This window comes from Thalassophryne amazonica, chromosome 5 (assembly GCF_902500255.1).
Source record: "Thalassophryne amazonica chromosome 5, fThaAma1.1, whole genome shotgun sequence".
Lineage (NCBI taxonomy): Eukaryota > Metazoa > Chordata > Actinopteri > Batrachoidiformes > Batrachoididae > Thalassophryne > Thalassophryne amazonica.
Window position 1 is genome coordinate 1,527,616 of NC_047107.1, and position 27,347 is coordinate 1,554,962.

General features: G+C 43.3%; 1 protein-coding gene across 6 annotated transcripts in view; it reads right to left on the reverse strand.

The window, feature by feature from the left end:
- rimbp2 (RIMS binding protein 2) overlaps positions 1–27,347 on the reverse strand; it is a 337,590-nt gene that overhangs the window by 207,612 nt on the left and 102,631 nt on the right. For 5 of the 6 annotated variants that reach the window (XM_034169645.1, XM_034169648.1, XM_034169646.1 and 2 more), the window contains 5 exons: positions 20,681–20,731; positions 20,444–20,464; positions 13,151–13,355; positions 3,879–4,027; positions 1,412–1,491 (listed from right to left, as the gene is read on the reverse strand). In XM_034169645.1, the coding sequence (XP_034025536.1) occupies positions 1,412–1,491; positions 3,879–4,027; positions 13,151–13,355; positions 20,444–20,464; positions 20,681–20,731 (506 nt within the window). Of the gene's footprint in view, positions 1–1,411; positions 1,492–3,878; positions 4,028–12,235; positions 12,258–13,149; positions 13,356–20,443; positions 20,465–20,680; positions 20,732–27,347 lie in introns of those variants that run through there. The other variant, XM_034169643.1, reaches the window with a different exon arrangement.

Genomic DNA, 27,347 nt, shown 5'->3' on the forward strand with positions numbered 1-27,347 from the left:
TCAAAAAATTAATTCTGGCCTATGTAAGGTGCCTGAGCCCATTGAAGCTGCCCCCCACCCCCACAAAGATAAAAAATCCAAGCAAGCAGGCTGAGTTTGTCCTGTAATTTCCAACGGTACATGAAGAAGCAGCAGCCTCAGTGCTCAGAAACTGGCTTCTGCGCTGTGTGAAAACATTCAACGGCTCCAGCGAAGTCAAATTAAACAATAACGTTACAAAAACTAAACAAACAATTAAAAAACGTCAAGAACGACAGCAAAACGAGACACAGACGAATTGAGGTTTTCGTTGCCCTTCGTTCAAATTTTTCAACAGTTTAAAAATGACGTAGTGCCAGCTGCAGGAACGAAGCTGCGCGAAGGTTAAACGATGTCAACGACAGTCAACAAAAGTCCAGATTTCTTGTTTCGTCAGGGCTTCCTCACCCTTCGTTAAGTGCCATGTGACTGGGCCTTAACTTGGGTGTGCATACCTTAATGTACCAAATACTGGGCACAATACATGGAAACAAAACAGTTTAGCAAACATAGTGAGATTTATCAAGCCAGAAAGACATTTAAGGTCAAGGTAATTTCGTATGAGCTGTTTAGGATATGCATTTCTTTATTTTCATTCAATAATCTCCTTTAACACAGAAACCACTATGATTCAATATCAGTTTGTAGTGGCATTTTTTTTTAACAAAACTAAACTAAACATTAAATGTGACATTTGTCATATCTTTCTACTTCAACCTTTTCACATACATTACATTTCCATCAGGCATTTTTCTTTTCAGGTTGTGGGTGCAACCACAGCAGAAACTGCTGTTTCAGCACCTGTGCTGTAAACAGCTACACCTACAAATAAAACAGACACAAATCTAGATGATTGTCATTCTGTGTCATGTCCTCTGAAGTTAAGTGACCGTAAAGAGAACATTGACGGAGTCAATACCTTCATCTCAACAATACGCACTTGAAGATCATTACCTTCATCTGGCAGTTTACCTGTCACATTTTCAAGGCACATTCATGTTTTATTTGCTAAGCCTTCAGAAAATGATATGTTCTGTTAAATGTGTGTTTGTCTTATGTTGGTCAAAGTCGCAAATGGTGATCGAATTTTATTTCGTTCTTTCAATCACTAACACACACAAAATCCTCATTTACATACGCCTATATCGCCTGCTGTCATTTACACAGTTCGGAAATCACCTGCAAAATGTTCACCAACCCAGTGTGCAAAGTTTTAGAACACCTACAGAATGTAGAATGTAGGGTCTTAGCAAATCAGGCCCTTAGCATTCATTTGCGGTCCAAAAATAGGACAGGGTTTGAAAAAAGATTCAAAACAATCTCATGCTGCCCCTGGTTATAAATGCTGATAAAGTTATTTTTTCAAAAACAATTACTGAAAAAATGAACTGACCTGTAGCGAGCAATACACAGACGAACCTTCCCCGTGAACCTCAGCTTGGATCTAGAAGTTGAGTGGAGATCTTTGTCCATCTCAAGAATCAAAGAAAGCACAAAGAACCTTCACCATCAGATCAGTGGTTTTACTGTTGCATGTACAGAATACCAGGGTGTGTCACATATAATATTTTGGTGTTTTGGGTTAATATCCATGTTCTGTTTTCTGGTGTTATTCTGTTTCTAGTAATATTCCCCGTGTTATTATTCTACCTTATTCTCTCTCATTCTAAATGTTCTCTCATGCTTTTATTTTGATGTTTGATCCGTGTACATTTCGTGTAGCTTACCTTCCTGATTCAGCCATTCTAGGTTCACGTGTCTCTGCACTTAGTATTTGTTTCTTTCTTTTTAACTGCATTCATAGTGTTTTCCTGTTGCCAGATGGTATAGGTTTGTCTTGGATTCTTGCATTCTTGCATTTTTCTGTAATTATTGTATGGCTTTTGCCTTACAATATAAAGCGCCTTGGGGCAACTGTTTGTTGTGATTTGGTGCTATATAAATGAAATTGATTTGATTTGATTTGATTTGATTAAGGAGTGATCCAGATGGTTTAAAGACTGCCCACAGCATCTGAGAGTGTGGCGCGCTCCAAGCACTGATCGACAGGCTCACACCCCGCTGAAACAACCAGATCATTTCCAACGTGAAGGCTTTGTTGATCCGGGACGTCGTCTGACTTTCACAAAAAGGCAGAAGGCGTGGACATCAGTACTTTTTCGGCACATTCCACTGTTACAGGAGTTTTTTTCATGGAAAAAGAAGCGGATGAATGCGCCACCGTACCGTTCATGGCACGGGACAAAACCACCTCTGTCTTGGTCTCTCAGGATGGCTGAGGATGAGCATGAGCTGGACATGCCCCAACATGTCCTGTGAGGCTTCATCACGGCGTTGCTTTGCGCCATGCAGCTCCGCCGCGACGCGCAGAATTCCTCCACACGTCTGTCTCAATGTGCCGAAAAAGTGCTGATGTCCACGTCTTCCACAATTCCTGTGCTAGTCAGACGACATACCGGATCAAGACAGAGTCCAGTTTAGAAATGAACGGCACATTCCACTGTTACAGCAGTTTTTGTCATGGAAAGAGGAGCGGAGGAATCCCACGCGTCGCGGTGGAGCCGCATGGCGCAAAGCAACGCCGTGATGAAGCCTCACAGGACATGTTCTGGCATGTCCAGCTCATGCTCAGTTTCTCGGATATTCACATGACTGAAAAGCAACCAACAGCCGTCTGAAAGCCACCTGAAAGCTGTCCTGAGAGACCAGCATGGAGGTGGTTTTGTCCCGTGCCATGAGCAGCACGGTGGCGCATTCATCCGCTTCTTTTTCCATGAAAAAACTCCTGTAACAGTGGAATGTGCCGAAAAAGTACTGATGTCCACGCCTTCTGCCTTTTTGTGAAAGTCAGACGACGTCCCGGATCAACAAGCCTTCACGTTGGAAATCATCTGGTTGTTTCAGTGAGGTTTGAGCCTGTCGATCGGCGCTCGAGCGCACCGCGCTCTCAGACGCTGTGGGTGGTCTTTAAACCGTCTGGATCACTCCTTAATCTGTGTAATCCCCATAAAATCGTCCCTGAAAGCCATATTAATTTTCCGAATGGTGTCCACCAGGAGGTCTCTCACAGTTTCAAAAAAAAATTGATGCAGCAAAGCTCCAAATCATTCCTCCATTTCCTTAATGACGAGAGGGGTGGACCAGTGCTCACTCAAAACCTGCTCACAGGCGAATGACGCAACCGACAGGCGTGAAAAAACTCACGCATGCGCACGAAGGTTCAAGCTTGGCTGACGTAAAAACATATGAATAAAATCCATATATTTTTTGCATAAAATAAAAAGGTCCGATACTTTTCTAACAGACCTCGTAAAACTGTTGTAACTAAAAAAGAAAACATTTTAAACCAATAACTCCAACAGGACATGCTGGGAATGGCTCTGAAAATGTACAAAATTGTAGATGGTATTACTTCTTCACGAACTGCTAACATAGTCCACTCAGTTCTAAACAGACATTTTACTTTTAAACTTTTTATATTAACATACATTTACTGTATTTGAACAAAGTATGTTCATGTGAAAGATTTTGGAAGGTAACAGCATTTCTTTTTACAGTGCAGGCTTTTCCAAAGCTCAGGAATGAATATAATGCAACAACAATAAAACAAAAAAGTTAATGATAAAATAAAATGCATTCATGTACATGGCCCACAGTGAGCATCTAGGTGCAAGAATGAAGATAAGGACAAAGAAGACATAAAAGAACACAGATGAATAATTCAAGAATAAATATGAGGGTTTTGTGAGAAAAAAGGTCTTCATAAAATTTTTGAGTCAGGAATGTCAGTAATTATCACAACATCACGCAAAGAGTCATGGAAACTGGAAGGAAAACTACAAAGAAAACAAAGGAGGTACCTCAGAAAGGAAAGGCCGTGCTGGGCTGCTGGTTCGGGTATGACTGACGAACGTTGGCTTGACAGACAGAAGCTCGGGTTTGTCTTTGCTGATTTGGAGAGGACGAATGAACTCAGATATCAAAGATTTACTTGTTGGACCCTCATTGCCTGTGGTACAAACAAAACGAGATGAAGAGATGTGGAGACGTCACAGAAATGAGATGCTGGACTCAGCAGTAATTTACAGTCCATCAAAATGGAACTTTCAAAACAGCATTAATGCCCTGAATTAATCAACCAAGTTTGATCACAGCTGGCCATCACAAACAGGCGTTCTTATCAATATTTCCCAAACTGGATTCAGAAAGTATGAATAGAAGAACGAACAATTCAAATCAAATCAAATCAGTTTTATTTATATAGCGCCAAATCACAACAAACAGTTGCCCCAAGGCACCTTATATTGTAAGGCAAGACCATACAATAATTACGTAAAAAACCCAATGGTCAAAACGACCCCCTGTGAGCAAGCACTTGGCTACAGTGGGAAGGAAAAACTCCTTTTTAACAGGAAGAAACCTCCAGCAGAACCAGGCTCAGGGAGGGGCAGTCTTCTGCTGGGACTGGTTGGGGCTGAGGGAGAGAACCAGGAAAAAGACATGCTGTGGAGGGGAGCAGAGATCAATCACTAATGATTAAATGCAGAGTGGTGCATACAGAGCAAAAAGAGAAAGAAACACTCAGTGCATCATGGGAACCCCCCAGCAGTCTACGTCTATAGCAGCATAACTAAGGGATGGTTCAGGGTCACCTGATCCAGCCCTAACTATAAGCTTTAGCAAAAAGGAAAGTTTTAAGCCTAATCTTAAAAGTAGAGAGGGTGTCTGTCTCCCTGATCTGAATTGGGAGCTGGTTCCACAGGAGAGGAGCCTGAAAGCTGAAGGCTCTGCCTCCCATTCTACTCTTACAAACCCTAGGAACTACAAGTAAGCCTGCAGTCTGAGAGCGAAGCGCTCTATTGGGGTGATATGGTACTATGAGGTCCCTAAGATAAGATGGGACCTGATTATTCAAAACCTTATAAGTAAGAAGAAGAATTTTAAATTCTATTCTAGAATTAACAGGAAGCCAATGAAGAGAGGCCAATATGGGTGAGATATGCTCTCTCCTTCTAGTCCCCGTCAGTACTCTAGCTGCAGCATTTTGAATTAACTGAAGGCTTTTCAGGGAACTTTTAGGACAACCTGATGATAATGAATTACAATAGTCCAGCCTAGAGGAAATAAATGCATGAATTAGTTTTTCAGCATCACTCTGAGACAAGACCTTTCTAATTTTAGAGATATTGCGCAAATGCAAAAAAGCAGTCCTACATATTTGTTTAATATGCGCATTGAATGACATATCCTGATCAAAAATAACTCCAAGATTTCTCACAGTATTACTAGAGGTCAGGGTAATGCCATCCAGAGTAAGGATCTGGTTAGACACCATGTTTCTAAGATTTGTGGGGCCAAGTACAATAACTTCAGTTTTATCTGAGTTTAAAAGCAGGAAATTAGAGGTCATCCATGTCTTTATGTCTGTAAGACAATCCTGCAGTTTAGCTAATGTTGTGTGTCCTCTGGCTTCATGGATAGATAAAGCTTAGTATCATCTGCGTAACAATGAAAATTTAAGCAATGCTTTCTAATAATACTGCCTGCATGTATAAAGTGAATAAAATTGGTCCTAGCACAGAACCTTGTGGAACTCCATAATTAACCTTAGTCTGTGAAGAAGATTCCCCATTTACATGAACAAATTGTAATCTATTAGACAAATATGATTCAAACCACCACAGCGCAGTGCCTTTAATACCTATGGCATGCTCTAATCTCTGTAATAAAATTTTATGGTCAACAGTATCAAAAGCAGCACTGAGGTCTAACAGAACAAGCACAGAGATGAGTCCACTGTCCGAGGCCATAAGAAGATCATTTGCAACCTTCACTAATGCTGTTTCTGTACTATGATGAATTCTAAAACCTGACTGAAACTCTTCAAATAGACCATTCCTCTGCAGATGATCAGTTAGCTGTTTTACAACTACCCTCTCAAGAATCTTTGAGAGAAAAGGAAGGTTGGAGATTGGCCTATAATTAGCTAAGATAGCTGGGTCAAGTGATGGCTTTTTAAGTAATGGTTTAATTACTGCCACCTTAAAAGCCTGTGGTACATAGCCAACTAATAAAGATAGATTGATCATATTTAAGATCGAAGCATTAATTAATGGTAGGGCTTCCTTGAGCAGCCTGGTAGGAATTGGGGTCTAATAAACATGTTGATGGTTTGGATGAAGTAACTAATGAAAATAACTCAGACAGAACAATCGGAGAGAAAGAGTCTAACCAAATACCGGCATCACTGAAAGCAGCCAAAGATAACGATACGTCTTTGGGATGGTTATGAGTAATTTTTTCTCTAATAGTTAAAATTTTATTAACAAAGAAAGTCATGAAGTCATTACTAGTTAAAGTTAATGGAATACTCAGCTCAATATTTAGAGCAACTTTAACATCTGACCCCTGTACAAACTAATGCTGACCTTTGTCACCATTCTTGCTGTTTTTACCCCATAACTCCATAACATTCATTCATAGATAGTCCAAACTATACCTTTTTGGTATCGTTGTGATCAGACAAATAATGTGGTATAGCTTTCAATATACTCGGCTCAATAGAGCTCTGACTCCTTGTCAGCCTGGCTACAGTGCTGAAAAGAAACATGGGATTGTTCTTATTTTCTTCAATTAGTGATGAGTAGTAAGCTAAGATAGCTGGGTCAAGCTAGCGGATTCCTAAAAACACGCAAAGTGAATAATGTGTAAATAATTTAGAGGTGATTCAGCAGAGGGAGTACTTTAGTTAAGGCACGTGAAGATTACACTGGGAAACAAATCGTTATCTAGTTAACTAGATCAATCTAACTGCACAGATTAAACAGCTAACAGATACAGCAACACAAAGCACCAACGTCTGGACGGAACCCAGAGGAGAACTGCTGTAGTCAGGTTCCTTCCTTTTATTCATCTATTTTAAGCTTATGAAATAAGACATCCAACAAAATAATGTTTCAATTTTTTTCAAAGGTTATTCTGACAACCATCTTGGATTTCCAGAATTGGCGATCTTTGAAAACTTTTTTTTTTTTCTTGTCCTCTGGTTATCTGTGGGCAGGGGTGCCACAAGGGATTGTGGGCCCATGCAAAGAAATCTTACTGGGCCCCCCTCCCCAATATTATCAATCATGGGCCCCTAGAATCCTTCTCCTTAATCTCCCCTTTTTAGCACCCCATTTGTAGGTCAACTTCATGGTACGTAAAAAAGAAATAATGGCACCATTCCTGGTTTAAGGGTTCATAACCTTTATTACAAACTCCATAAAGGCACATAGACTGGCATCCTGTTGAGGGTCTACCCCACCTCACACCCTGTGATAGTCTGGCATCCTGTCAAGGGTAGGGATGGGTATTTTATTGATATTGGTGCCATTATCGATTCCGCTTATCGATCCGATTCCTTATCGATTCCCATGTCGATACCTCTTGTGAATTTTCTGTGCACTAAAAGTAGACTTTACAGGTTTTCTATGTCAACAACATTTTAAATTGGTCACTGGATCCTTGATCTCTGGACATAAATAAAAATATATAAAATCTGTAGTTTTTGTCAAAAGCATTTCCTTTCAGACATTTTGGCGTGAATGTCTCTCCGTACATCTGAGCTGAGCTCAGCCGGCTGCTGCACGTCAGCGCAGGGCATCTCATTTTGGGAGAAAAAAAAAACGTTTTGATCGATTGCAGTTTGTTTGTATTACAACATTTGGAAAGAGGTGTCATTTGATATAAAAGGTGTTTCGCTTTGAAGTTATTGATTTAAACTGTGTTTCACTTTGAAGTTATTAATTCCGACTGGACTCTATCCTTCTAACTTGACTCGTCAGAGAGCCGCACAGCGTTTGGAGCTGTGTGAACAGAACAGAGGACGATTCTCGTTTCTTTCTCTCAACAAGACAGAAGTCCCAGTTAGTAACTTTAATCTGCACAAAAGTGACTCACAATGGACATATTCAGGGATGAAAGTGGTGAAAAACAAAAAAAGCTGAAACCCAAAATTACCCCCCAACACCACCCACATGAAAATTTTGAATTCAAGAAGCTCTGAAATGCAATCTGGGACTATTCCAGACAATAAGCTGCAGTGAGTGCAGCATCCATTCAGGTAAGGAAAAATCCAACTTTCAAATTCAAATTCATTCCAGTCGTATTCTGCTCTTACTAGGATGCATCAGTTTTCTAGTTTTTTTTAGCTTTTTTAGTTTTCTAGTTTTCTAGCTTGGCAGATTGTCATTAAACTTAAATGAAACAGGGATGAAGTGGAGGTGTAAGAGTCACTTGGTGTTCACAGGAAACACTTATTTATTTCTGTATTAGTTTATTTATGTTCATTGTTAGTTGGATTATAACTCAGCCATATGGGGTGTGCCGCCAGTACATTCTGAGTTCCGGTCCCAAGCCCGGATAAATGAGGAGGGTTGCGTCAAGAAGGGCATCCGGCGTAAAACAAGTCAACCCAACTATGCAGAATAAGAATCAAATTTCCATACCGGATCAGTCGCAGCCTGGGTTAACAACATCCACCACCGGTGCTGTTGCCCAACAGGGTGCCAGTGGAAATTGGGCTACTGCTGGGTGAAGACGACAAAGAAGAGGAGGAGAACGTTTCCACTAACAGCGGGAGAAGAAGTGGAAATGAGTGGAATGGGTGGAAATGAGAGTGGGGACTTTGAATGTTGGTAGTATGACTGGTAAAGGGAGAGAGCTGGCTGATATGATGGAGAGGAGAAAGGTAGACATATTGTGTGTGTAAGAGACCAAGTGGAAGGGAAGTAAGAGCAGGAGCATCGGTGGTGGGTACAAGTTGTTGTACCATGGTGAGGACAGGAAGAGAAATGGTGCTGGAGTAATTTTAAAGGAAGAGTATGTTAAAAGTGTGTTGGAGGTTAAGCGAGTGTCTGACAGGGTGATGAGTGTGAAGTTGGAAATTGAAGGGGTGATGATGAATATCATCAGTGCATATGCCCCACAGGTAGGTTGTGAGATGAAGGAGAAAGAAGATTTCTGGAGTGTGTTAGATGAGGTGGTGGAGAGTGAACCCAAGCATGAAAGAGTGGTGATAGGAGCAGACTTCAATGGGCATGTTGGTGAAGGGAACAGAGGTGATGAAGGAAGTAATGGGTAGATATGGTATCAAGGATAGGAATGGGGAAGGACAGATGGTAGTTGATTTTGCAAAAAGGATGGAAATGGCTGTGGTGAATACCTACTTTAAGAAAAGGGAGGAGCACAGGGTAACATATAAGAGTGGAGGAAGGTGCACACAGGTGGACTACATTCTTTATCGGAGATGCAAGCTAAAAGAAATCAGAGACTGTAAGGTGGTGGCAGGAGAGAGTGTCACTAGACAGCATAGGATGGTTGTTTGTAGGATGACTTTAGAGGTAAAAAAGTAGAAGAGAGTGAGAGCTCAACAAAGGATCAGATGGTGGAAGCTGAAAGAGGAAGACTGTTGTGTGAAATTTAGCGCGCAGGTGAGAGAAGCACTGGTTGGAGGGGAAGCAATTTTGGACAACTGGACAAGTACTGCAGATGTGGTGAGGGAGACAGCTAGGACAGCACTGGGTATGACATCTGGACAGTGGAAGGAAGACAAGGAGACTTGGTGGTGGAATGAAGAGGTCCAGCAAAGCATAAGGAGAAAGAGTTTGGTGAAAAAGTTTTGGGATAGTCGGAGAGATGAAGAAAGTAGACAGGAGTACAAGGAGATGCGGCGTTAGGTGAAAAGAGAAGTGGCAAAAGCAAAGGAAAAGGCATATTGTGAGCTGTACAAGAAGCTGAATAGTAAGGAAGGAGAAAACGACTTGTACCGTTTGGCCAGACAAAAGGAAAGAGTTGGAAAGGATTTGCAGCAGGTTAGGGTGGTAAAAGATACACATGGTAATGTGCTGACAAGTGAGGAGTGTGTGCTGAGAAGGTGGAGGGAATATTTTGAAGATCTGATGAATAAAGAAAATGAGCTAGAGAAAAGGCTGGATGATGTGGTGAGAGTAAGACAGAAAGCACAAGAGATTAGTAAGGAAGAAGTGAAGGCTGCTATGAAGAGGATGAAGAGTGGAAAGGCAGCTGGTCCAGATGACATTCCAGTGGAGGCATGGAAATGTCTAGGAGAGATGGCAGTAGAGTTTCTAACCAGATTGTTTCATGAAATCTTGGAAAGTGAGAGGATGCCTGAGGAGTGGAGACAAAGTGTGCTGGTTCCTATTTTCAAGAACAAGGGTGATGTTCAGAGCTGCAGTAACTACAGAGGCATAAAGTTGATCAGCCACAGCATGAAGTTATGGGAAAGAGTAGTAGAAAGTAGGCTTAGAAAACAGGTGAAAATCTGTGAGCAGCAATATGGTTTCATGCCGAGAAAGAGCACTACAGATGCAATGTTTGCTCTGAGAATACTGTTGGAGAAGTACAGAGAAGGCCAGAAAGAGTTACATTTTGTGTTTGTGGACTTAGAAAAAGCTCATGATAGGGTGCCAAGAGAAGAGCTGCGGTATTGTATGAGGACGTCTGGAGTGGCAGAGAAGTAAGGTTAGGGTAGTGCAAGACATGTACAAGAATAGTGTGACAGCGGTGAGATGCGCAGTAGGAATGACAGACTCATTCAAGTTGGAGGTGGGATTACACCAAGGATCAGCTCTGAGTCCTTTCTTGTTTGCAGTGGTGATGGACAGGTTGACGGATGAGATCAGACAGGAGTCCCCATGGACTATGATGTTTGCAGATGACATTGTGATCTGTAGTGAGAGTAGAGAGCAAGTTGAGTCTAGTCTGGAGAGGTGGAAATATGCTCTGGAGAGCAGGGGAATGAAAGTCAGTAGAAGCAAGACTGAGTATATGTGTGTGAATGGGAGGGAACCCATTGGAATAGTGCAGTAACAAGGAGTAGAAGTGGTGAAAGTAGATGAGTTTAAATACTTGGTTATTGATGTAGGTGGATTGAATCATTTCTTAACGATACCCAAAAGGAACTGGTTCTCGATACTCATCACTAGTCAAGGGTCTATCCCACTTCACACCCTGCGATAGACTGCTGTACTGTCCAGGGTGTACCATGCCTCACACCCTGTGACTGCTGGCTTCTGGTCCAGGGTCTACCCCACCTCACACCCTGTGACAGGCTGCCACCCTGTCCAGAGTGTACCCCGCCACACACCCTGTGATAGACTGGCTTCCTGTACAGGGTCTATCCCGCCTCACACCCTGTGATAGACTGCTGTCCTGTCCAGGGTCTACCCTGCCTCACACCCTGTGAATGCTGGCTTTCTGTCCAGGGTCTACCCCGCCTCACAAGCTGTGATAGAACGGCTTCCTGTCAAGCGACTACCCCACCTCACACCCTGTGATAGACTGGCTTCCTGTCCAAGGTCTAGCCTGCCTCACACCCTGTGACTGCTGGCTTCCCATCCAGGGTCTACCCCGCCTCACACCCTGTGACTGCTGGCTTCTTGTCCATGGTCTACCCCACCTCACACCCTGCGATAGACTGGCTTCTTGTCCAGCGTCTACCCCGCCTCACACCGTGTGACTGCTGGATTCTTGTCCAGGGTCTACCCTGCCTCACACCCAGTGAGTGCTGGCTTTCTGTCCAGGGTCTACCCTGCCTCACACCCTGTGGCTGCTGGCTTCCTGTCCAGAGTCTACCCCATCTCACACCCTGTGACTGCTGGCTTCCTGTCCAGGGTCTTCCCCACCTCACACCCTGTGACTGCTGGCTTCTTGTCCAGGATCTACCCCACCTCACACCCTGCAATAGACTGCTGTCCTGTCCAGGGTGTACCCCGCCTCACACCCTGGGACTGCTGGCTTCCTGTCCAGGATCTACCCCGCCTCAGACCCTGTGACTGCTGGCTTCCTGTCCAGGGTCTACCCCATCTCACACCCTGTGACTGCTGGCGTCCTGTCCAGGGTCAACCCTGCCTCACACCCTGCATTAGACTGGCATCCTGTCCAGGGTCTACCCCACCTCACACCCTGCATTAGACTGGCATCCTGTCCAAGGTCTACCCCGCCACACAACCTGTGACTTCTGGCAGCCTGTCCAGGGTCTACCACGCTGACAGGCTGCTATCCTGTCCAGGGTGTACCTCGCCACACACCCTGTGACTGCTGGCTTTCTGCCCAGGGTCTACAATGCCTAACACCCTGTGACTGCTGGGATAGGCTCCAGCCGTCCTGTGACCCCTAGTTGTGTGATATCTGAATGAACTTGGATATCAAAGATTTACTTGTTGGAGCCTCATTGTGGTACAAACAAAAAGATGAAGAGATGCGGAGACTTCACAGAAAAATGAGACGCTGGACTCAGCAGTAATTTACAGTCCATCAAAATGGAAGTCAAAGTCTTTAGGGTCCCTGTGCTTCCTGTTTTCCTGTGGTTGCGAGACTTGGACTCTAACTCTAACAAGCGACCCAAGGTGATGACTGAATGTCTTTGATACCAGGTCTGTTTGCAGGATCATTGGGTACCATTAGAATGACTTTGTGTCAAATGAGCAGTTACTAGGAGATATTACTATTAGGACTGTCATTTTGTCCATGTGGCCCATTTCTCTGGTCATGATCCAGCACACAGGTGCCTGAGTGTTGAGGACCCCAGTAGCTGGGAAAGGCCAAGGACATGCCCATGTTTCACCTGCTAGATGGTTATTTTAGAGATATGGGCTGTCTGCTTGGGTGGTTGCCATCCAGAACCCAAGGTGGTTCCTTGGTGTTGTGGATGCAGCAAAACTCAGCACCGTGCACACTCTCAGATTGACATATTTAATTATAATTTATTCACACTCTTTGGTTCATCCAGATCTTAAGTAGTTTTTATTGTCCATTATGACACTTCAGACCAGACAAAACCTCGCTCCCACAGAGGGGCGTTCGGACCCCAGGCTGGAAAGCACACTTACATCCCATCTGGTTTGGGAATGTCTCTGGATCAGCTGGTAGGTGTTGGAGGCCATTTAAACATTAGGTTAACAGACAACAGTCCCTAGTTTTACAAACCTGTTTGTGTACCACTATGGTCTGAAGGTTGTCCAATGAAGAAATTTGATCTGATGAAGACATTATGGATGTTATGTTGTCTAATGTCAACATTTGTGGTTTTATATGCAAAGATTTTCATGAGTTATGAACTCTAATGTACCTTTTTCTTTGGGGGCAGCCAATCCATTTAGGAGCTGGGACAGGGATTTGTCAGGTGAACCAGGGGATTCACACACTGTTATGGGTTCAGTACTGAGGATATCAAACTTCCCGGCATGAAGCCGGAACTTCTCCAGCTCCTTTGAAAGGAGGTTGAACTGCTCACTCTGAGACCGACATTTTTCCTCCAGCTCGCGGACTTTGGCCTGATGACAGAAACACAGAGAGAATGAAAAGACGGAGGTGGACAGGTAGACACATGGGGGCACACAAAGGGACAGAGAAAGTCCAACCACGTGCTGCACATCGAACATCAGCACAACATGTCATTTTGACATTACAGAGTAAAAGCTTTACAAAGCAAACCTTAAAGTGAAACATCCGACAACCAATAAGCAAACAAATTCATCTGTGTGAAGCACCAACCCCCCATTCAAAATATTAAAATAGCAATACTGTTTGTTTGTGCCGTTTTGTGCCAGAATTTTTTTCATTTGTGCTCTTAAAGCTTTTGTGTAAATAAAAAATACATTTTCTGACCCGTGACATCACTCAGCCCCCCCCCCCCCCCCCCTGCCCACACACACACACACACACATCCATCCAAATCTGTCCAAACTGATCTCTATTGTTTGTGCCCTGGACTGTGTGAGGCCGGTAATGGCCCCAGTTGCGCCGTGAATGAAGATGGCTGGCGTCCTTTACAGTTGCATGGAAATCAGTACTGATTCCAGTTATGAGATCAATGTAATCAATATGAAGATTAAACACACTCATCTTCAACCGCTTATCTGGGATCGGGTCGTGGGGCAACAGCTCCAGCAGGGGTCCCCAGACTTCCCTTTCTTGGACCACATTGACCACCTCTGACTGTGGGATCCCGAGGCGTTCCCAGGCCAGTGTGGAGATACAATCTCTCCACCTAGTCCTGGGTCTTTGCAAGGTCTCCTACCAGATGGACGTGTCTGGAACATCTCTTTAGGGATGCGACCAGGGGGCATCCTTACGAGATACCTGAACCACCTGAGCTGGCTTTCAAAGCGAAGGAGCAGCAACTGTACTCCTTCTCACCCTATCTCTAAGAGAGACACCAGCCACCCCCCAAAGGAAGCCCATTTCGGCAGCTTGTACCTACAATCGATTTCTTTCGGTCATGACCCAACCCTCATGACCATAGGTGAGAGTAGGAATGAAGATCCTACTCATCCCAGCAACTTCACACTTGACTGTGAACTGATCCATTGAGTGTTAGAGGTAACAGGCCGATGACGCCAATAGGACCACACCATCTGCAAAAACCCACCAAACTGGAAACCCTCTTCCCCCGACTACACCTCGATATCCTATCCATGAATATCACAAACAGGACTGGTGACAAGGCACAGTCCTGGCGGAGGCCAATCTCCACCGGAAACTACTCCAACTTAATGCTGAGAACCTGAACACAGCTCTCGCTTTGTGAGTACAGAGATTGGATGGCCCTGAGAAGAGACCCCCTCAGTCCTGCAGCACCTCCTACAGTATCTCCCAGGGTACCAGATCATACGCCTTCTCCAAGTCCACAAAACACATGTAGACTGGATAGGCATACTGCCAGGCACCCTCCAGGATCCTTGTGAGAGCGAAGAGCTAGTGGGTTGTTCCACAACCAGGACGGAACCCACATTGTTCCTCTTCAATCAGAGGTTCGACTATCAGACTTTAAGATGAAACACCAGAAAAGATAAAACACTTGGAAGTGATTTACAACTCCCCTTTTGAACAAAGAAGGTCCACAACACCTCAAATATTTGTTAGTTTGTAATTAGGTGAGTGTGAACAACAACTGCAACAAAAACAACAGCAGCAACAACAACAGCAACAACAACAGAAGCAGCAAGAACAGCAACAATAGCAACAACAACAACAGCAAGAGTAACAGCTAACAACAGCAAGAACAGCAGGAGCGGCAACTACAACACCAGCAGCAACTATCACAACAGCAGCAAAAACAACAAATGCAAAAATAACAACAGCAACAACAAGAACAACAGCAGAAGCAACAGCAACAACAGCAATAACAGAAGCAATAACAACAGCAACCACAATCACAACTGCAATGACAGCAACAACAGCAACAACAACAACTGCAACTCCTACAACAACAACTACAACAGCAGAAGCAAGAACAGCAAAAACAATCACAACAGCAACAACAACTACAACAACAGCAGCAGCAACAACAACAGGAACAACAACAGCAGGAGGAACAACAACAGCACCAAGAACAACAAGCATCAACGCCAACAACAGCAAGAACAACAGCAGAAGCAGCAACAACTACAACAGCAACAGCAGCATGAACAGCAACAACAACAGCAGCAGCAGCAACAACAGCATCAACAATCACAACAGCAGCAACAGCAGCAACACCAACCACACCTGCAACAACAGCAGCAACACCAACAACAGCAAGAACAACAGCAGAAACAGCAACAACTACAACAACAGCAGCAGCAACAACAGGAAAAACAACAGCACCAAGAACAACAACAATATTAACAACAGCAGCAACAACAGCAGCAAAAGCAGCAATAACAGAAGCAATAACAACATCAACCACAACAACAACTACTACTACAACAGCAGCAGCAAGAACAGAAACAACAATCACAAAAGCAACAGCAACACCAGCAATAACAGCAGCAGCAATAACAGCAACAGCAACAACAGCAACGACACCTGCAAGAACAATCACAACTGCAACAACAGCAGCAACACCAACAACAGCAGCAACAACAACAAACACAACAACAACAACAACTACAGCAGCAACAACAGTAGCAACAACAGCAACCACAAATGCAATAACAGCATCAGTAACAACAGCATCAGCAACAACAGCAGCAACAACAAGAACAGCAATACCACCAAGAACAGTAGCAACAACAGCAACAACAACAGCACCAAGAACAACAACAATATTAACAACAGCAAAAAGAGCAACAGCAGAATCAACAGTAGCAACAACAATAATAACAGCAACAACAACAATCACAACAGCAACAACAACAGCAACAACAGCACCAAGAACACCAGTGAGAACAAGAACAAAAACAAGAATAGCACAAACAACAGCAACAACAACATTAAAAAATCAGCAACGCCAACAACAGCATCAGCGGCAAAAGCAACAACAACAGCAGTAACAACTCATAGCAGCAACAACAGCATCAGCGTCAGAAGCAACAACAACAGCAGCAACAACTACAACAATCACAATAGCAACAAAACCAGAAAGAGCAGCAGCAACAACTACAAGAGCAACAACACCACCAACAGCAGTAGCAACAGCAAAAACAACAACAGCAACACCACCAACAGCAGCAGCAGAAGAAACAACAGAAGCAGCAACAACAGCAATATCAATCACAACAGCAAGAACACCAGCAGCAATAACAACAGCAAGAACACCACCAACAACAACTACAACAGGAACAACAACAGCAGCAACAACAACAATCACAACAGCAACAACAACAAGAACAGGAGCAAGAACAGGAACAACAACAGCACCAAGACCAACAACATTAACAACAACAGTAGCAACAACAGTAGCAACAGCAGAAACAACAGTAGCAACAACAACAACCGCAACAACAGCAGCAACAATAACAGCATTAGCAGCAGCACCAAGAACGGTAGCAACAACAGAAACAACAGCACCAAGAACAACAACAATATTAATAACAGTGGCAAAAAGAGCAACATCAGAATCATCAACAACAACAGCAGAATCAACAGAAGCAACAATAACAACAACAATCACAACAATAACAACAACAGCAGAAACAACAATCACAACAGCAGCAGCAACAACAACAACAGCAGCAACAGCACCAAGAACAACAACATCATCAACAACAGCGAGAACTACAACAACAAAAAGAATAGCACAAACAACAGCAATAACAACAACATAAAAAAATCGAATAGCAGCAGCAGCAACAACAACACCAGCAAAAAACAACAACAGCAGGAACAACAACAGCAACACCAATCACAACAGCAACAACGGCAGTAAGAACAGTAGCAACAACAACTACAATAACAGCAGCAACAACAACAGCATCAGCAACAACACCAGCAACAACAGCACCACCACCAACAACAATATTAACAGCTGCAAAAAGAGCAACAGCAGAATCAACAGCAATGACAGCAGAATCAACAGTAGCAACAATAATAACAGCAACAACAACAATCACAACAGCAACAACAATAACGACAGCAGCAACAACATCAACAACAGCAACAAGAACACCAACAACATCAACAACAGTGAAAACAACAACAAAAACAAGAATAGCACAAACAACAGCAACAACAACATTAAAAAACAATAACCAACACCAACAACAGCATCAGCGGCAAAAGCAACAACAACAGCAGCAACAACTACAACAACAATCAGAACAGCAACAAAAGCAAAAAGAGCAGCAGCAACAACAGCAGCAGCAACAACTACAAAAGCAACAACAGCAGCAACAGCAAAAACAACAAATGCAACACCAGAAACAACAACAGCAACACCACCAACAGCAGCAGCAGAAGAAACAACAACAGAAACAGCAACAACTACAACACCAACAACAGCAATATCAATAACAACAGCAAGAACACCACCACCAACAACAACAGGAAGAATAGCAGCAACAACACCAGCAAAAAAACAAAAACAGCAGGAACAGCAACAGCAATCACAACAGCAACAACCACTACAACAACTGAAACAATCACAGCAGCAAAAACAGCAGCAACAACAACAGCAATCACAACAGCAACAACAGGACCAACAATAATAACAACACCAGCAGGAACAACACCAGCAACAACAACAGCAGCAGCAGGAACTTCAGCAACAACAACAACATCATCAAAAACAAGAACAACCACAACAACAACACCAGCAAGAACAACAACACCAGCAACAACAGCACAAAGAACAACCGCAACAACAACATCACCACCACCAACAACAGCAGCAACAGAAAGAACAACAGTAACAACAACAAAATAGTAAGAACAGCAGCAACAGGAACATAAGCAACAACAACAACAAACAAGAACAGCAACAAGAACAGCAGCAACAACAACAGCAGTAGCAGCAACAACCGCAACAACAACAAAAACAGTAAGAACAGCAGAAAAAGGAACATCAGCAACACCAACAAATGCAAGAACAGCAACAAGAACACCAGCAGAAACAGCAGCAACAACAGCAGTAGCAGCAACAACTACAACGCCAACAACAATCAAAACAGCAACAACAACCACAACGGCTACAACAACAGGAACAAGAGCAACAGTAACAACACCTACAGCAGCAACACCAACAATCACAACAGCAGCAACCTCAACAATGGCAGCAAAAACAACACCAACACAGCAAGAACAGCAGCAACAACAACAGAAAGAACAGCATCAACAACTACAACAACAGCCGCAACTGCAACAGCTACACCAACAAACAGCAAGACAAACACCATCAATATCTACAACAGCAATCAGAATCGCAACACCATCAATAACAACAACATCAACAGCAGCAATAACATCAACAGCAGCAACAAAAGAAACAACAATCACAGCAGCAATGACTACAACAGCAAGAACAACAGCTACAACAAAAACAGCAGCAGCAATGACTACAACAGCAACAACACCAGCAGCAAAACTACAACAGCAGCAGCAACAATCACAGCAGCAACAACAATCACAGCAACAGCTGCAACAACAGCAGCAGCAAATGCTACAACAACAGCAAGAACAGCAGCAAAAGCAACAACACCATCTACAACAACAATCAACAACAACGGCAGCAACAAGAACAACTGCAAGAACAACAGCAACAATACCAACTACAACAATGGCAGCAACACCAATCACAACAGCAACAACTACAGCAGCAGGAACAACTGCAACAGCAACACCAATCACAACAGCAATGACTACGACAGCAACAACAGTAAGAACAACAGCACCAACATCTACAGCAACAACAGCAAGAACAACGACAACAACAGCACCAACAACAACAGCCACTACAGCAGCAACAACATCAACAATGGCAACAACAGCAATCACAGTAACAACAGCAGTAACAAGAACTCCATCAACAGCAAGAACAACAGCAGTATCAACAACAGTAGCAACATCAATCACAGCAACAATGACTACAGCAACTGCATCAACAACACCAGCAACAACAACAACAACAATCATAGCAGCAGCAGCAACAACTACAACAACAGCCACAACAATCACAACAGCAGCAGCAGCAACACCAACACCAATCACAGTAGCAGCAACAGCAACAGCAGCAGCAGCATCTGCAACAACACCAACAGCATTAACCACAAGAGCTACAACACGAGCACCAACAACAACAGCAGCAGCAACATCTACAACAATAGCAACAGCAACACCAGCACCAACAACAATCACAGCACCAAGAACAACAGCAGCAGCAAAACAGCAACAACAACAGGAAAAACAATAACAGCAGCAGCACCAAGAACAGCAACATCCACAGTAACATCAATCACAGCAACAACAATCATAGCAGCAACTACAACAACAGCAAAAACAATAACAGCTAAAACAACAGCCACAACAACAACAGCAAGAACAGCAGCAGCAACATCTACAACAGTATCAACAATAGCCGCAACAGTAACAACAAGAACTACAACAAACACAGCAGCAGTAACAACTACAACAACAGCCACAACAATCACAACAGCAGCAACAAAATCAGCAGGAAGAACATCAGCAGGAAGAACAATAGTAACAACAACCAAACCGACAACAACAAGAACAGCAGCAACAACCACACCAACAACAGCAAAAACATCAACTACAATAACAGCAACAATAGTAACAACAAGATCTTTCTGAAATACAATAATCCCAACACATCCAGTCAATTCTCGACTGAAGTAGCATCTGAATCTCTCCAGAGCATGTCGGCAACATGGAGACACCGTCAGCATCACCCAGCTCAGGACGCTCACCAAACAGCTGGATGTGGCTGTAAGAAAATTACTGTTGGACTATCAGGATGGAAGACAGGTCTGTCTCAGGACACCAGCACTTTCATGTTACCATTTTGAGTTCCATTTTTTCCCACCAACACACACTGGAAGCCCACAGATATGTGTGTGTGCGGTATGGGGTCCTGGACTGAACCCAACAAAAGCTAGAGTGACACGTGTGCACTGTGTGAGAAGAAAATGGAGAAAGAGTGAAATACCTGCATGCTGTCCAAGTGGTTCTGTGTTTGTAGAGTCAGAGCACACAGTGAAAGGAGACGGCAGGAGGGAAAAGCACAGTTACACATGTGAGCTCAACACTTTACACACAGTCATCAGCAAGCAGAATCACAGACACCATTAGCAAACATCAGGACTTCAGTTGCTGGTAATGAGGTCAAAGAGCAGAAAAAAGGGGCTGGTCCAGGGCTGAGGAGTAACTTTGTTTTAACGCTCACCTCTAACAGATGGACGGCGCCCTCATGTTCCTTTTTAGCCACAACCTGAGCCTGAAAACACAGACCAGACTCAGTGATGCTGCATCTTAGTTTCAGTGCTAATGATCGTTACAAATACTGGCAAAAACCAACCCATGTGTGTCAGCGGGAGGGGCTGTTACTCTGAAGTCCCTTACTTCAGAGAGTAATGACATGACAAGCCCCCCCCCCCCCCCCCCCCCAACTCCCCACCCCCAAAGAATGGTCACGTGACTCCTGGTGCCATCTTGGTTCCAAAATAGTGTTTGCTCTTAATCTGCATGTAAATCCAGCTATTTTATTTATTTATTCACTGAAAATGCCGGGTTGTTGTGCATTTGGAGGCACAAATAGACACAACAAGGACTTCAAGATGTACAGATTCCCTTCAGATCCAAACAGAGGAAACATTTGGGAAAATAAGGTCAGCCATGTGGGATGGAAACGACTTCATCATCAAAGCTTTGAGAGGTAAATTTATTGTTCAGTCCCATGTTCAGTAAAACTCACCTAAACCATCATTGTATAAACCAGATATTCACAGTCACTGGAGAAAAAAGTCCCAAAGTTTTTGTGTTGTTTTCCATGTAATAAACATTGTATATAATAGATTTTTTTTATAACTGATTTTCATCCACATCGGATAAAATGTCCTGTATGATTGCAATACATTTCCAATAAAACCCCGATCAGGTGGGACCAGAGTCTTTTCCATGATTAAAAGACAGACTGTTTATTTTTTCACACCGTGCTCAAACTGTTAAACACAACAAATGCATGTGATGCTTTTCTGCTTTCACTCCTTCGCAGATTTGACAGAACAGATCTAATCTGGGGGCATAAACTGCTGTTCAAGAACACAATATATGTACATGTGTTACAGCCACCACCGCCACATTAACTTTCCGCTGTGTATTACTGACTGTGTTGGGTTCCGGTGTGTGTGTGTGTGTGTGTGTGTGTGTGTGTGTTTGTGTGTGTGTGTGTGTGTGTGTGTGTGTGTGTGTGTGTGTGTGTGTGTGTGCGTGTGTGTGTGTGTGTGTGTGTGTGTGTGTGGGTAGGTGGGAGCACACGTTTTATTTTCTGCTGTTCTGCTTTGCAGTGTTGACAATAGCGACGAGTGTAAGAATCACAGCTGCTTGCCTGTACAAGTAGATGTGTGTGCTCAAATCAGTGGGGTCTTTCAATGTCAAAATAAATGTCTATATAATAATTCTTTCTTGCCTCTACTGGTGGTTGGCTCTCACTGCGGTATTGTATCACTTCCTGTTCCGGAGCACAGCGGTGTTTTTCTGTATCTGTTAGCTGTTTAATCTGCGCAGTTAGATTGATCTAGATTATCTAGATAACGATTTGTTTCACAGTGTAATCTTCACGTGCCTTAACTAAAGCACTCCTTCTGCTGAATCACCTCTAAATTATTTACACATTATTCACTTTGCGTGTTTTTAGGAATCCGCTAGCTTAGCGTAGCTACTAGCTCTTAGCCGATTTAGCATGGCGGCTTCTCCTGTCTCTCCCGCACTTTTCTGCTCTGGGTGTGAAATGTTTAGTTATTCCTCGGCCTCCTTTAGCAGTAACGGTACTTGTAATAAGTGTAGCTTATTCGTAGCTTTGGAGGCCAGGCTGGGCGAATTGGAGATTCGGCTCCGCACCGTGGAAAATTCTACAGCTAGCCAGGCCCCTGTAGTCGGTGCGGACCAAGGTAGCTTAGCCGCCGTTAGTTACCCCCTGGCAGATCCCGAGCAGCCGGGAAAGCAGGCTGACTGGGTGACTGTGAGGAGGAAGTGTAGCCCTAAACAGAAGCCCCGTGTACACCGCCAACCCGCTCACATCTCTAACCGTTTTTCCCCACTCGACGACACACCCGCCGAGGATCAAACTCTGGTTATTTGCGACACTGTTTTGCGAAATGTGAAGTTAGCGACACCAGCAACCATAGTCAATTGTCTTCCGGGGGCCAGAGCAGGCGACATTGAAGGAAATTTGAAACTGCTGGCTAAGGCTAAGCGTAAATTTGGTAAGATTGTTGTTGGAGTTATTCTGTAGATACACTGTTTTATTTTATCATGCATGTTTTGTGTTGTCTGCTCTGGTAGAATGTAGTTCTCTCTGCTCTGATAAAGTGTACTGTACTGATGTGATGGGTGAAGGTTACTTAAGATATGTGACATGACGTGCTTCTGCAAGTTGTGGTATCTCTGTGTGCACGCTAAGCTCTTTTTCAGGATATGTGAAGATGACCCAGGCAGAATGCAGCCGTAAGCGGAGCAGTGAGATAAAGAATAGAGAATTGAATGTTCCAACCACAGTGTGATTATGATACATTAGTCCTTGCGTCAGAAGAAGTGTGATTAATCGATAGATGTCTTAAACACATCTTAATCGAGCCCAAGATTAAAAAGGTTCTGAACGTCCTGAATGTATTGTGCAATCAGCGGTTCTGCGGCAACAGCTCACGCACTATCACTCCTCCCCTTAGGAGCTGTACCGCCCATGTATGTAGGGAAGTCCTTAATAAAAAGAGCGGGAGCGCAGGTCAGACTTTAGTGTAGCTTTGGTGTAAAGCCTGACTGCACTCCTCGCGAGCTAAAATTGACATTCTGTCTCACTGGTGTTTCTTGACTCTGTTTGTCTTATCAAGGTTTTAAGAACGTTTGGAGGCGGAAATACCCAACATTGACTGGGGGCTCGTCCGGGAGCTCAACAACACCGGAGGTGTCCGGCGGAGGTCGTCAAGTCCAGACGTAAATCCTTGGCCAAGGTCCGATCGATTGATCGTGTCTGCAATTGTCGACCGCCGTTGGCATCGTCTGGTTGACGAGATTTTCCCAAAGAAGACAGACAGGAAGTCGAGTCACTGAGTAAAATTTCTTTGTAACAGTACTGAGTGAGTGGTGATCAGATCACATAAACAGTTAAATTCCGCAAGCGATGATACAGAATCGTCTGTTAATGAAACACAGTTAAACTCTGTAAGGAGGTCGGACTCCTCTACGATGGCGAGGAACGCACGTAGTTAAATTCCGAAGGAGGGTGCGGACTCCTCTGTTTATATACGCGTACCGGTAGGGGATAAAACTGTGATGACATAAACAGTTAAACTCCGTAAACGATGGCGTGGAATCGTCTGTTAATGTAAAGCAGTTAAACTCCGCGAGGAGGGCGGACTCCTCTACGGTTGCGAGGGACGCACGTAGTGAAATTCCGGAAGGAGGGCACGGACTCCTCTGTTTTAATACGAAGTAATACCGGTTAGAAATAAGTGCACAGTGAAAATGCAGGACATTAGTTAAATTCCATGGGAGGGCGAGCTCCCCTGGCCTAAGAATATGCGTACGGTTATTAAAAGTGTTTCTATGTATTTGTGTAAATAAAATAACTGTGTGTGAGTGTAATAAAGGTGACTGAGTGAGAGTGTGGAGTCACTTCGACTCCCCTCTATGAAAATCTCACAGGAAAGTAAGTAGTAAGTTTTGAGAAGAAGCAAAGGCAAGGCCTTCCCGTGCCCTCCGGGGTGGCGAAAGGGAACGCACTTCTCAGAATCGTTGATTACTACCCTGTGATTGTAACAACACCAGTGGATTAGGACCCTGTAGGGGCAAAACCATCACTGGTCTAAAACGTTCTGAAAACACAAAATGGGAAAATCTAACAGTAAAAATGAGAGACCTAAGTCCCGGGACGATCTAAAAACAAAAGATTGGATATACATGAATAAAATTGATCCAAATTCAACAAAACACTTAGATAAGTGGATAAAAGATCATGGATTTGATGGACGCCTGCAGAAAGAGTCATTAACTAAACTAAAGAACAGTATTGAGAAAAAGTGTGGAACAAGTAAAAAAAAAAGAAAAAGAAGGTCAAGGTGAAATTGTAGCATGGGAAAGAGAAGTTGAGAAACGAAAGAAGGGCCTTAGAGAAGCAAAGGAAAGACAGAAAGAAACAGTAAATGATAAGAAGGAGCAGGGGAATGTGATGTTTCACAGACAAGAAGATAATGAGACAGGGCCTGCGGCTCCAAAAGTAGAAATGGTAGTAAAATTGGATACTACAAAACACAGTCAGCCAGAAGCTGAAATAAAGGAGAATAAACTCTATCCAGATTTACCACAGGGACAACCCCCATCATATGTAGACCCTACACAACACGTCATGAGAACACGATCCAAAACACCAAAAGATGAAGAAAAACAACCTGGACCATCAGCCCCACCGGCTGATCAGGAACCAGGTGGATCAGGAGTCTATCCAATGATTCATGTGGCAAATCCACATACGTCAGGACCAAGAACTATTCTTGTGTACCGAACTTGGACACAAGCAGACGTTAAGGCAGCTGTGGAAGGTGTAACTCCCCCACGAGAAGATGTAGCCCAGTACATTATTGATGTAACCGCTTTGGTTAAATCCTACAATCTTAGAGGGGATGAAGTTCAACAAGTCATAATGGCAACTGTGACAAAGGATTGGGCTGATGTAAAAGGAGATTGGGATCCTGCAGAGGCAGACCACACTCCATTAGCCCATGATAGTCAGGAATTGGAAGATCGATTGGCCGCACTACTGCTGAGAATTAAGCAGAAATACCAGCAGAAGTCAAATTACACAGAAATAAATCGCACAAAACAGAAAGATGATGAACCATTCGAAGACTATCGACATCAAATGGAAAAAGTTTTTAAAGTGCACAGTGGTCTTCTACCACTGAAAAATGATAGCGTGTATGAACAACAATTGAAAAATGCACTCCATGCCAACTCCAGATCAGATATCCGAGCATGGGTAGACAAACACATGATAACGCTCCCAACAGCTGGGTTACAAGAGTATGTAGACCACGCCATACACGCAGAAAGAAATCTGAAAACAAAAAAGGCAGCCCGCTACTGTATATACAAATTTGGCCCAGGCCTGGCAGTGCTCTTTGGATCTGTCGGAATTGAGACAAACTGAACAATTATTGGAGGAAGGTCTGATGACCTGTGAAAACAGAGAACATGTAGTAATGATGTCACCTAAAGATCTACACATAACTATACTATTCACTCCACGAAAGGATGAAAGGTATGGAGCAGGATTTCTGAAAATTCCATCAGAATTACAGACAGTAGCACACCTATACACAGACAGAAAAACCACCTCTGTGTGTAGTGTAGTGCTGACCCAAAGTGCAGACAAATGGTACAGAGGAAAACCTGAGGCTGTGCTGCATATTTCACTGACAAGGGCAGACACTCAGTCCTGGAAGGACCTTGGAGGAATTGCTAAAATAGCTGAGGAAGCAACTGATTGGCACGAAGCAGATGAAGTGTCGGTGTGGGATTTCAGTCCATCCACAGGCTGGTATCAGAAATACATGTTTGTAAGTGCTTGGACGACACCGGTGATACATGAAGTAGATCTGGACGATTGAAATTTAACAACATCTGTGTTGTTGACACAGGAAGATGAGACTTTATTGGCCAAACTGCCTCCTCATCTCTGGGTGAATGCACCCACAGATGTAGGACTGTTGAAAAATATTCAGCCAGTCAAAATTAAGCCACGATCTGATTGGAGACCACGGATCAAACAATATCCGTTAAAACCTGAAGCAGAAAAAGGAAATGATGACTTTCTTAGGTATCTGTAATTATTGCAGAGCCTGGATTCCATGTTATGCAGAGAAGGTGCAGAAATTGCAGGATTTAATACACTCTATACCAATGGATATGAGTGACAAAATACAGTGGGATAAAAGAAGCTGAAGAACAGTTTACAGCTCTTAAACAAGAACTTGTGAGTTCCACAGTATTATCTCTGCCCAATTATGCCAAGCCATTCACTCTCATGGTGGACACAAAACGGGGATTCATGTGTGCAGCTACAACAACATGGTAATAAAAATAAACCAGTTGGCTATTATTCCAAACGTTTGGATCCATTCTTATCGCCTGCTAGACAGACAATGAACCATTAATAGAGTCTGACCTTTTATTGGATATGCAAAAACAGGCACCAGCGCAGGAATGACATTTGTGGTTGAAAAATGGGGCAACCCCAAACCCCAAAGGACTTTATTGTATACATAACAAACCCATCCTACCCAAAAGCTTATTCAAAGCAGCTGCAATTGCGACACATGGGTGTGTCAACAGGGGGGATGGTACATATGGTAGACCAATACTTTACTACCTATGGATTTAATTTATACTCAAAAAATTTTTGTAAAGCCTGTGTTACCTGATTGAAACACAACCCACAGGGAAATATAAGACCCCGGAGAGGGCAATTCCCAAAACCACAGTATCCTTTTCAAATTGTTCATATGGACTTTATTGAACTAAATCGATGTGGACCTTATCAATACTGTCTAGTATTAATTGATGCCTTTTCAAAATGGGTAGAAATTGTTCCATCACAAAAAGCAGATGCTTTAACAGTAGCAAAAGCACTGTGTAAGACAATTATTCCGTATTATGGAATACCAGAGACATTGTACAGTGATAATGGAACACATTTTGTAAATGAAGTTGTACAAAGAGTAGCAGAACACATGAAAATTAAGTTAAAACATCATTGTGCTTACCACCCACAAAGTGCAGGATTAGTGGAAAGGACAAAGGGCACAATAAAAATAAGATTAAGGAAATGTATGGAAGAA